At 43.4% G+C, this 13,140-nt stretch overlaps 1 protein-coding gene across 3 annotated transcripts in view; it reads left to right on the top strand.

Annotated features, from left to right (window-relative positions):
- Positions 1-13,140, top strand: part of LOC146557276 (neuropilin-2-like) — a 96,128-nt gene that overhangs the window by 13,461 nt on the left and 69,527 nt on the right. For all 3 annotated transcript variants that reach the window (XM_085248440.1, XM_085248441.1, XM_085248439.1), the window contains exon 2: positions 993-1,173. In XM_085248440.1, coding sequence (XP_085104566.1) covers positions 993-1,173 — 181 coding nt within the window. The remainder of the gene's footprint in view (positions 1-992; positions 1,174-13,140) is intronic.

Below are 13,140 nucleotides of genomic sequence, written 5' to 3'. Positions count from 1 at the left end.
AAGCTCGGCATATTTAGCCTGTGCAGTCCATCAAACAGGAGAGCCAGCATTGTGCACAATAAGTGCCAAAGATTTCATACAGTGGAGTTGTGTGTGTTGTGCCGCTGGGTGTCACAGATATGTATGAGTTACCCATCTATGTCAGGGTACATCTGCGGCAGTGAACGAGGAGTATTGTTTATGATGTGACACAGACGTATGAGTGCTGACAAGTGGGTCCGCTCTGTGACAGTAACTGCTGCATCTGGAAGTGTGTGTCTGCGTGTGTGTTTGTGTGTCTGTGTGCGTGCATGGCAGTCCTTCCAGGCCAGAATGAAGTCTTTGTGCTTCACGATGCTGTGTTGACCTTTAACACTGCACACACAGAGACACACTCATATCCTGTCTCTGCACACACTGCTCTTATCTGCATTTTATCTGTTTTGCTTCATTTATTGTGAGAATTCATGCACAATGAACAAATATGCTCTGAAATAACTGGAAGTTCACTCGTACTCCTGGGCAGTATCGATAAGCAGACAGAACTGTAGCCCCGGCTGCTGCTGTGAAGGTTATTACAGATAAAAATTAATATGGAAGTTTATCTCTCGTCATTGTTTTATTATTTGTCTTTCAGTTGTATTTTATTTTTTCACCTTTAGTCTTCTGGGTCACGTAGCCTCTGCCCTCTTGCTCCTGAATTTCCCTGAAAACGTTAATCGGTGAAATGTGTCTGTGAAGGTTCTCAGTCATCCAGGTCATCGTAGTTAAAGGAGCTTGCAAAGAAAAGCGTCTGGACTTCTTTAAGTTGCTTGAAGACGTTTCACCTCTCATCCGAGAAGTTAATCGGTGAACTAAATCTAACTGTGAACTCGTGTATTGACCTGTGTTAACGTTTCAAACACGCAGGATGATTTTGGTGACCAAAGCCTATAAGTAATCATATTATCCACTTGAGTTTCCAGACTTGTGTAAAACATGATTTCTCCTTATCTCTCTCTGTTTCCATCCAGCATCTGAACCATGCGGCGGCAATTTAGATGCAAGCGATGCGGGCTACATCACCACCCCCGGCTACCCTCTGGAGTATCCACCTCACCAGAACTGCCGCTGGGTCATCACGGCCCCTGAGTCTTCGCAGCGCATCGTCCTGAACTTTAACCCGCACTTTGAAATAGAGAAACTGGACTGCAGGTAAGCGAAAAATGCACAAAGGACTTGATATATCTTGCCAAAAAAAGGAGTAAAAACTAGCAGATTAAGAGATTTAAAGCTGCTCGCTAAGTCGCAGCTAAGGAAAGACGAGAAGTTTTGCAGACGGCTTTTTGTGTGAGCCAGCCTTTCTCTGTGTGAGAGTTGCAGAGTGTTTTCGGTGAACTTCAGCCCACTCTCCTCCTGTTTCTCTGGCTTTAGCTATCCCATAATAATCACTCTGGGACCTCCCTGGGTCCCCTGTCTCTAATTATCAGGGTCTAATTACAACACATTTACTGTTCCAGCATGGTTTTCACACTTTGGAAGAATTAACACAGATTAGAGGATTTGGTGTCCATCATTGTTTTTTGGCTGTTTGGCTTCGGTTGCACACCGAGGCTCACAGAACGAGGACATTTTGACAGTCTGAAATAAAAATACAGCAAGCAGTGATAAAGGCAGGCTGAGTAACAGGCTTCCACCAGGGTTTGAGTCTACTGTTACCTCCACTTTGGCTGCAAACAGCTGAGTACAGAGGGAATGATTTGCCAAAGTCATATAGAAAGTTCTCACTTCAAGTTATGAATGTATTAACTGTCCAACGCTTTGACTTAAAAGAAACTGCTTACTGTCACATCATGAGTGAATGCATCCTGCAAACAGCAGAGGAGACCCTTTGGGGCGTTACCGCCACTGTGAGCGCGCACGCACACACGTGCACGCTTTTCAGCCTACGCCTCCGTTCCCGTGCATTCCCATCCAGTTATTAACATTTCAGCCGTATCAATTATAGATAGGTGAATTTCCCCACTCAGATGTACCAAAATCATTCAGACATTCCTTTGTTGGAATTGAAGCATCAATATTTCAACCGGCTGCCTGTTTGTTGAGAGGCTGAAAGGTTGAAAAGCCCGCTGTGCTTTGCTCAGTTTTGCTTCTTTCGCGCTGTGCTGTGGAAATGAAAAGCATACTTCTCTCTCTTGTCTCCCTGCCCCCAACATTTTTTTTCCACTTTTACTCTGCATTCACTTTGATACATTAGATGCTCTTTCTCTCTCAGTTTTGTCTCTCTGACATATCTATCCTCCCTTCTTTGCTACATCTGCACTTCCTTTCCCCTTCCTCTCTGAGTTTCTCGCATCCATTTAAACCCCGCCCGTTTCCCAGGAGGAGGAAATCTGCAAGAAACACCAGCAGCTGATTTATTTATTGTGGTGCATGCATTCTGATTGTGTACATGTGTGTTTGTACACTGCCTTTAAATAACTCCAGGTTGTTCCCAGTGATGACAAGCACCTTTTTTGCAAAGTCACCGTGCAGATTATGCCATTAAGAGGGAGACACTGTTGGTGGTAACATCTCAAGCTTACAAGTGCCCTACAACTCAGGGCTATTTAAGTCTGCAGGCACTGAGTACGTGCATGTGTGTGTGTGTGTGTGTGTGTGTTTGTGTAACGGTAGGCTGAAATTTAGCTGTTAGGTTCAGAGGGCAAAGAGGCCGAGGAGAAGAGGCTGCCGGTGTGCGTCTGTGTTTGTGGGGGGAGTGTACACACAAACACCAGCACAGCCCCCTGATGTCTCTGTCATTTAACACTGTTTGGTCATAAGGACGTTATAAATGTGTTTCTTTTCTTGGACGTGCAGATTTTCAGCTCTGAGCAAGTGAAAACTGCCATTAATCTTTAGTTTGTGGGGACAAAAACACACACATTCACATTATTGGGACAAAGGAGTCATCTGTGTTAACAGACAAAGAGTACATTATGAACAAGCATATGCTTCCTCCCATACTTTTTATCATTAAAACAACCCCCTCGCCGTACAGTAGCATCTGTCTCTCCACCAACACTGAGCTGCGACAACAGCACGGTTATGAATCTGCATGCCCGGCCAGGCAGGACTTCTTTTATTATGTCACTACGATGAAGCAATCTCATCTATTATGGGCCTGATTGCAATTTAAGATGGGAATCTGTAATCTATAATGCATCACATTTTGTCAAGCACTCGGGTGGCTCTGCAGAGAAAATCGATGGAGTGGAAGCCAGAACAAAGAGAGATGTTTTCATTAAGATTCATGTACAGCAGTAATTTAAGTGCAGGGAAACAGCTGAGGGGACTCGGGGAGATGAAAAGGAACGACAGGAACATCGGGAACTCCGTGAATCAACATGGCTTCCCTTTTTGCATCACGTGACCATCACCGTGGTAACATGTATGTCCATGTAAGTCTGCTGTATTTGTTATACCTGTGTGTATTTTTAAGTCAGTCTGAACTCGATAATCTGACTGAAACTGTAGCTATTTGTGTCTCTTTATGTAGCTTGTATAGATGATGAAAGATATTTCATATTCAATTATTTAAGAAAGTCATTTCCAGTTTGTTACATTTACTCATTTATAACAATTCGAGACTTTATTGTCAAGTCTAAGCATACAGGAGATACTGTTTCTCTCTTACCTTCGCATAAAAAAGCAATTAGGAATATTTGAAAAAGATAAAAGGATACTCGAGGGAACATATAAGACACTTTTAAACGTTTGTGGTATGTTTAACCAAAATCACAGCTTTTTACCGAACCGTAGTCTCCCAGGTGACAAACCCACGATTTGCTCCGTCACCAGCACTGATGACGGATGGCCTCAGAGGCATTTCAAACGACTGCGGTCTTCATCTGCGTTGCCATCGACCTCTCATAGAACAACAGCACTCGCTGCCCTGAGATGAAAATGTTCTGCTTTATTTCACCTTAGAGACACGCATGCTTGGTGTCGCTGTTATTCAGCACACCCAACAGTGCAGTATGAAGCACTCAGGAAATCAAATAGGTTTATAATTGCTCAAAACTGAAATGCCAGCTGTCCCAGAGGGCGATGGGAAACAATGCTGCTTGGATATGTGTCTCTCCTGGAAGACATTCTGAGCGTTGTGCTTGGTCGGACACAAAAATAGTTTTGTAATGAATGGAAAATATCTAGGAGGGAGTTCAAACCCAGCCTCAGAATATGGCATGAAGATGAGCGTGACCATCAGAAATCACCACACTAGGTTTTTCCTTCAGCCGAATGTTAGAAAATTTAGAGGGAAGTTTTTTAAAGCCTAACAGATTTATGAAAAAGTGTTGAGCACCAGGCAAACGATGGTACAGAAGTCCAGCTCTCTCCCAGGTTTTTGGCTCTAGTTCTTCAACCTGATTGTAACCTAAATATATTCTGTGTGAGTGTTCACAGTATTTGTGAAATCCAGGTAAAGCGCTTCTCTGGATTGATGTGAAACTTCTGGGATTGTCAGGTAGAGTTTCAAAGAGATGCTTCCTGAAGTTTACCGTATGAGACAACAGCTGGTTCACTGCTTCAGAGCTTCCTGTAAGCTCACTGCACTGCTCTGTCGCTGAAAGCAAGATCTCTATTTTGGAATGAACACACACACAGACACACACACACATACTGAAAAGTGCAGCGTCAGGGTCCATTGGGGGCAAACTCAAATCATCCTGACAGCTCCCTCCTCTCCTCTTCCCGTCTGGCCCTTTTCCCGTTCCCTTCGCACTATTTATCTCACCCTTCCTTGCCCCTCCCACCCTCACACTGCCGTCCAGTAGACCCCATCTATCATCTTTTATCCACCTCCATTTACCTATCCTCTTCTCTCCTTTTGGGTTCATCTTCTCCAGTCTCCTCTCTCTGTTTCCAGCTAATTTCTCCTCTTTTTGTCCCTCCTAAACCAAATCATTATTGAGCATCGCATATCAGAAAACATACACTTCCTTTAAATGCTTTAAATGCATCTGCTCTCTCTTATTCATGATTCGTGCCTATACATCACTTCAATTCCTTTTCTAAGTCAGCCTCCTCTTATTCAGCGGGACCACACCCTGTTAAGATGCTATCTGCTAATATTGAAATGACATGCAGCATGAGGCTTCCATAAACCTGCATAAGGAGCAGAAGCAGATGCTGGGAGTGGATTCTGGCTCTAGAATAAACCCTTATAGCGTGTAAAAGGCAGACAGTCACATCACCGTTTTCACGGCTGCATGGCTTAAACAATAAGCACGAAGTAAAGCAGTGAGTTAAAAAGTGATTTATATGACAGAGAAGCACCAGCCGACATTAATGCTTTCACTAATGATTTAGACCTTGTCTTTGTACTCTGCCTCAATCAATCATTTCACTTCACGCTAGCTCTTCTCTTCTCTTCTCTTCTCTTCTCTTCTCTTCTCTTCTCTTCTCTTCTCTTCTCTTCTCTTCTCTTCAATCTGAGGTGTATCAAATACAAACATTGCTAAATCAGTAGTATTGTGATACTGTTATTTTGTCACACACACACCTGTCTGGTGAGCAAAAGTCCCAGCGACGCGACCAAGAGACGAAGTAAAGGGAGAGTGATGTGATGTGACACTAGCCTGAGGGCAGGATGGCAGAAAGAGAAAGGTGGGAAGAGAGATGAAAAGCCTATATGACAGAGGGAGGAAGAACATATGGAGTGACAGTGGCTGTTCAATTACCAGCTGTGGGCATTTAGCAGCTGCCTGCAAGTTTGAATTAACATCACAGTCACTACAAGCAGGAGAGTCAACGTCCAGACAAGTATCCCAACACAGACGAGCTGACGGTTCTTCTCCGAGCCTGAATCTGTGCCACGACACATAGTTTGAGTTTATTTACCTGCTTTTGAGACAGGAAAACTACCTTCAGGCGGATGCCTTCCTCCCCTGCAGGTTGGATCACGGCCATGCTGCCAATTTATTTGTAGAGAGAGGGGTCTCGTTGTTGTTGCTGCATAGTAGTTTGTTCATCCCTCATCTGCCACTCAACCAAATAACAACAGCTTCTATATGCTGAAGCAATAAACAACATCTGCAGTTACTTACAGCTCCTGTATAGGGCCCTATTTGTGCTAAAATGACGTTCACGTGCTGACTCGATGCAGGGCAGCACATCTGGATGGTGAGCAACGCAGCCAGTTGACGAGACCTACATAAATGTTTTGTCACGAGCTCAGTCCACACAGAGTGTGTGCAGCGTGAAGCCTCACAGTCACAAACTAATGAGACTTCCTCCGTTTAGTTTTGTCTCTTCAAATGTTTCCATGTGATCTTTTCTTGATTCTCAAACCTCAGATTCTATAAAAGTAAGAAACCAGAAACAACAACGATTTAAAGTGTCAAAGTGTTGCTTTCTCAGGTTATTCTTCTCCAAACTAGAGAAAATGCCTCGAGTACATAACCAGTGCAGAACTAATAAGCAGACACTTCAACCCCAGTGGAAGGTGGGATTAAGTTATCCTCCACTGCTTGAGTGACCTGATGTTACAGAAAGAGAAATTAGAAGATTTGTTGAGCTCCGAGGTAGTGATTTTAGGAAACGCACATGAACACATGCACACACAAGCACGCACACACACATACACACGCCTCAAGGTAGGGTAGGTAATAATGATAATATCAGTGCTCTGATTTACAGACACTCCCCGGTGCCCTGAAGGTGTCCCTGCTAATCTTGTGTGTGTGTGTGTGTGTGTGTGTGTGCGTGCAGTAGTGAAGGACTGAGCCTGATCAATGTGTGTTAAAGCCATAATGAGGAATCGATTGGTTGTCGTGGAGACTACTGGTGGACACATACACATCCGCACTTATATATATACACACAAACTCACACTGTCCAGCTGTCTGCAGTAACAGTACTATTACATGATATCAGTGAAGTCAGTCATCCTCCTTACTCTCTGGTAACGGCTTTGGTGACAAACTCACTGCTGCTTTACGTTTCCACAGGTATACACACAGGTATACACACAGGTATACACAGAGGTATGCACAGAGGTATACACAGAGGTATACACACAGGTATACACAGAGGTATACACACAGGTATGCACAGAGGTATACACACAGGTATGCACAGAGGTATACACAGAGGTATACACAGAGGTATACACAGAGGTATGCACAGAGGTATGCACAGAGGTATACACAGAGGTATACACAGAGGTATACACAGAGGTATACACACAGGTATGCACAGAGGTATGCACAGAGGTATACAGAGAGGTATACACACAGGTATACACAGAGGTATACACAGAGGTATACACACAGGTATGCACACAGGTATGCACAGAGGTATACACACAGGTATACACACAGGTATGCACAGAGGTATACACAGAGGTATACACACAGGTATGCACACAGGTATGCACAGAGGTATACACACAGGTATACACACAGGTATACACACAGGTATACACACAGGTATGCACACAGGTATGCACACAGGTATGCACACAGCAGGGAGCCACAACAATCAGCTGTGAATATTTCGAATAAGAAATAAGTGGGAGCGCTACATGATCTTTTCCTTCGTTCTGTGAACGCTTTACAAATACTTCGTTTCGACATTTAGCCTCAGACTGTATAAAAAAGATGGGCGGAGCAGCTGCAGCACCACCTTTTGGTTTTTGCATTCACATTTTGAAGCCTTGACTTCGGGTGTGTAGGTGTTACAATACCTTACAGTGGTGAAAACCACAAGCGCACACACACACAGCTACTGAGTGCAGACCTGTGTGAACAAACAGGGTTTGAGTTTGTTTTTGAATGTTGGCACAGATGTAACTGATCTCAGGTCAGCGGGCAGCTGGTTCCAACGAACCGGACCTTCCTCGGCACGCTGGGATCTGATCCTGGGCCCGTTCACTGTCCTTCAATCTCATCTTTTTATTCCGGAGTAAACATATTTATTGGAAATGGTGGAGCATTAACTTATTAGCATGCTTGGTTAAAAAGGAACATCCATACACTGTATGAGTGCGTTACACAGCTGCTAATTCCTGCTGAGTATCATGGAAATGAAAGCATGGCACAGGTTTTATTGAAAGTCCGTTAGTACAATGAAACACACAACAAACTGCATTATTTAAGATTTGTGTTGAAAATGCTTTAAAAAGATAATAAACCACAAACGTGGCTGGAAGGTGCAGGTCAGCGAGGGTAAAGCACAGCAGACAGCTACTGTGTCAGCATCCAGCAGCCAGCCAAAGCAGCCATGCTCTTAACTTTACACAATAAAGTTTATGATAAAAGTACAGCCCATGGAGAGCTATTATGAAGGGGTAAAGTGGCTATAGAGAGCAAAACACTCTAAGCGTACCAGGCTGTGGACATGCGCTGTTGCAAGAAGCACTTGTGATTCCCAGGGGCTTGCTAAAACCACCAAACCTATAATTATTTCTTGTCTTGACAGTGAGTCGATAGTTTTATTCACTTCCTTTTGAACCACTTTAAAATATCACCGATATGTTTAGCTTAGCTTAAAGTCCGTTGCAATGTTCACATGACTAAAGCTGCAAAGTGTGTCTGCATGCATGCACGTGTGAATTGCTTGAATATGAAGTTAATGTCATTTCCCTTAAAAACTTTCTCAGAAGCCTATCAAGCTAACATATCATCCCCCCAAAAAACATTTAATAGATTGAATTTGCACCAACGCTTTAACAGGCGTTTGTCCTCTCTGTTCCCTCTCCGCGAAAATCCTGTCACACTTAAACGCCCACCTGGCCCGGCTTCAGCTCTCTTTGTTGTCACCGGCCGTGTGTGCTGCACAGACGCTCCGTCTGCCTGTAAGGGCGCCCCTGATGTTTGAAAGAAACGTGCAGGTGTAAGAAGACAACTCCCAACCCAAAAAGAGGGAATGTGTGGAAGGCAATTAAAAGAATCAGGGGTGGAAGTTCATCTGTATCCAAATCTTTCGCTTGCTTCCCGGCAGGCAGGCTTTGGAAAAGCCTTGGCTTCTCTCGTTTCTGAAACATCCCCAAAACACAAACAAGCGCAGGCACACAAATCTCTCAGAATGTCAAATGTTAGAGGTGGTTTAAGGCCTTCTTTCACAGCTCAATTTGTGCTCACAATCCTCACTTGTCCTGGTTTCCAGTGTTCCCTCCCATGTTATGCAAACAGCTCGTTAACAAATACATTTTAGGGAGAAGTGTGGGAGAAGCACATTTGGGGTTCGTGTTATTCCCCGTGGCAAGTCTCAGTACATCACTGATTGGCCTGCAGTGAAATGTATTGGGGTGATGGGGTAAGATTAAACAGTTTGTTAGAAGCTGTGAACCTCCTACACACAGACAGATTGGGAACCCTTCTATAGATCAGTGTGCATGGCCACAGGCTCTGTGTGTTTACATGTGCATGGAAGCAGGTCTCATGCGAGCGTGTAGTAGTCGTGTAAGTACAGAGCTGGAGGGAGGACGGCTGGCACGAAGCACACCTGTCTCTGTCTGTCTTAGGTGTGGAGCTGGCAGAGTGAATGCAGTGTCATGTTCCCTCCCAGACTACATCCACGCTGCACCGGCTAAATCTCAAATCTTCTCCTCTTCGTTTTGACCCTGCTTCTACACCTGAAAACTGAGCTTTTTCCAAAATGCTTTCCAAAAGTGGATAATGCCGGCTCGAGGACAGCTGGGCCTCGGAAAAATTATCATCTTGTTTTTTTTGTTTTGTTTTTTTGCCACCTGCCTATGTATCTCGCTCGTAATCTCATGTTTTTCCCCTATAAGTACAATTAATGAAGCGGAGTTAAACATTAAAACATGTAAAAGCTCTCCTAATCCTTCTTCACCATCTCTGCTTCTTCTCTCTTACCCACACACTGGCTCTTAGCCACTGGTTATGTGCCTGACAACATTAAAACAAGCCACGCAGAGGAAGAGAGGAAAGAATGACAGTAGAAAGAAAAGAATAGAAATCACTAGAAACAGCGCAGGCCAGAACAAAGAGAGAAAAGGAGATCTTGTGCTGGTGTGAGTAACTGTTAGATAAAGTTGTCAGTGCTAGAGAGGGGAGGAGGAAACTGTCACCACAATGAGGCGTTCTCTTGGGGAAATATGACAGGAACTCTGACACGTACACGTGCGCGCGCATCCACACACACAGATGCGCGCACACATGCTCGCAGTGCACTGACAGCTCGCGTCATAACTGTGTTAGTTCCTCGCAAAGCATGATGGGAGAGTGGGAGGTGTGTGACCCTCATTATGTTGGGAGGTGGCTCACCTGTCAGACTGCACGCTCACACACTGCTCTTCATCGCTATTGTTCGTGGGGTTTATTGTACAAGGCAAACGTTATGGCGAATGAACATGTTGGAAAATGCTCGCTGAGAGTATAACATGCTGAAAATGTTACTCTGTAAAAAAATGTACCACCTATTACTATGGCAGGATGTGTCAAGTAATGAGAAGGAGCACAAACTAGAAGGCGCTGACTAGAGTTAAAGGCATAAACTGTACTTAAAAGATGGACACCGCCACCTTGACTTCACCTGTAGGCTAGCAAACCCCTGTTTGGAAGCTTTTAGCATTTATTTTAGTATTTGTTTTAAATTTGGAACCAGAAGTAATCATATTCGGATGAGGGAAGTGCTTATTTATCAGGTTCATTTATCACATTTATACATTGTATGAGTGCTAGCCCTAATTAACATTGTAGTTGTTAATTAGGGCTAAGTAACATAGTATTAAATCACTGGAATTGCAGTTTAAGAGATGAGTGGAAGAAAATGGATGGATGGGATTGCAGAGACTGTTTGGACATGCTGTGAGTACACTTAACCTCAGACACAGTCATGTTTTTGTATCAGTCTGTAGGCCTTTCTCCTCTAAAGTGGAGTATTTTAACATGGGAGTGCATGGAGCCGGCCCCGAGTGCCCATTTGGCGAACTGGAGTTTTTGTCACGTTGTCACACATTTTTCGACCACAGAGGTCGTGTCTCTCTTAAATCCTGGCACCTCATTATGAGGTTTAGAGTCTGGGCTGAATAGTTTTTGTAGAGTTATCACTATCCTTCTAAATGACAAAAAACATCTATCTGTGAATGTGTTTTGGCCTCTTTGTCCACAAACAGCAGCATTCATGGCCAGCATCGGAGTTTTTCTTAATAAAGCTTATGGATTTTTATTCCTGGAAAAAGTACTCTGTTACATTACGTGACATTACTCCATACCATGGCCTGTAATGCACTATAGCATATGAAGTTAACAATATAAACCTTAGGCTACAGTCCGACACACCAACACGAATCCCTATCCTTCTGAGGACATGAATTTTCTTCTAGTGTTTTCTTTTAGGGTCGTTGCATTTCTATTGCAGAAGCATTTACAGGCTGTAATGGAGGCTTCAGCGCTGAGTGTGGCGGCTCAGCACTGCCGTCGTTACCTGTTTAATTACAGGCTCTGGCTGCTATGCTGGGGTCTGCATACACTCTGCTTTAACACCAGTCTGGGTTCTTTGGATGCAGTTTGCACTTTACCATCACACTCTTGTCCTTTCATACAATAAAAATAAAAATAATTCTCACGTCATGACCCCTTAAAAGTTGTAGACCACGCTGTAGTTTTCACTCCTCCCTGTACGGGAACTGAAATCAGCTGATCATAGCGCTAGTGCAGATGTGTGCGCATCCTGCAGAGCGCTGAGGAACGTTTGTAACAAAGTAACAACATGAGTGTAACTTTAATGCGCATTACTAATGCATGCTGACAAATACTGAAAAGACCAACTGGCCTTATATATGTTTTTAACTTTAATATGTCTGTACTGCATGTTTAATATGCAGTGGTAAATGATCCATTAATCCACTGTCTCACTGGGAGGTTTTCTGTTTCCACTGTAAAGTATTTAAATGTATAAACCTTTTAGACTCCAGGGTAAATGGAAGCGTGTCCATTTGATTACTTTAGAAAAATGTTGAAAGCTCAGTGTTGAAGCAATTCATGTGACTCATGTGGTCAGAAGTAGGCGATGTGATGGACAAACATCTACAGGGGGAGGTCAGCCAGAGTTTTGTTTTGCTGTAAGAAAATTAGCTGCTGGAGGAAATTCTATTGAGGAAGCTATTTTAGAGCCAGGCAGGTGTGTCTCTGGTATTCAGACACAGAGGCAACGCTCCTGCTGCCGCTCCGGAGATGGGCCGTAACATTTGTGCTCAGAAAACATGAAAGAAAAAAGAATAAAAATAGATGTGCAGTCAGTACTAGCGTTTTACAGAGGAAAAAACATTTGCTCGCACCCGTCTGCTGATCTGTAGCAAATAAATGTGTAATATTGAAAATAACCGTGAAATTCGGAGACAGCGCTATTAAAAAGTACCAGATATGAAAAAACAAGGAAACTTTCATTTAGTTGTTGATCATCTTGATTATTTGTAGTTAATTGTGTATCGCAGTGCTTCCTGTCTTATTTAAACATAAGGATTTAACACAGCCGGAGGGAACAGCACAGACATGACCTAAATCCTTTTGAAAATGTGGATTTGTCTTTGAAAACAAGCCGAGCAACAAACACGATCCACTCACATTTCTGTGAGACGTAAACCAGAGTCATTCGGTCCACATTAGTCAATTTGTACCATCAAAGGGCCTCGTGTCCGTTCGCGGTCCAAAAAGTTTGGCTTTTGTGTACGTTTGTGACTTTGACCCTTTAACCAGAAATCTTGTGATTTATGGGAAACAGATCGATCGCTGTTTAAGTGCTGCGTTGTTTTGTGCTTTGAAAGCCATCAAACTTGTAAATATATTGTGTGAAAGTGGGAATCTGTTTGTGGGGATTTCTAAACTGCATTGTGTGTGACATCATGCAGAATAAAAGAGTGCTCGCCATATTACTCACACGTTCCTTTTGTTTGTACTTATATTCTGCAAACCACGAAGCTCAGCTGTTGGAGTCTGTGATCAGTCGGTTACAGAATCTTAAAAAGGTTTCTTTTTCTATTTTGCTTCACGCAGGTGGTGCTTTTCATCTCGCACCATATGTGAACTGCCAGCTTCTTCTGCTGTATTTATTTGAATCGCGATGACACCCATGCCGCCGCTGATAGTAACTGTGCTTTCAGAAGTCCCTCTAGCCCCTTATAGATGCAAACAATCTGCTCTTTGCTTCCTTTTTACAGTCAAATCCAATGTG

Source organism: Mchenga conophoros, linkage group LG16, assembly GCF_057382185.1.
Source record: "Mchenga conophoros isolate Kocher_MC1m ecotype Shallow Benthic linkage group LG16, M_conophoros_male_GT1.1, whole genome shotgun sequence".
NCBI lineage: Eukaryota > Metazoa > Chordata > Actinopteri > Cichliformes > Cichlidae > Mchenga > Mchenga conophoros.
Note: the sequence above shows the minus strand (reverse complement) of the source record. Positions and strands in the feature narration are given on the sequence as shown.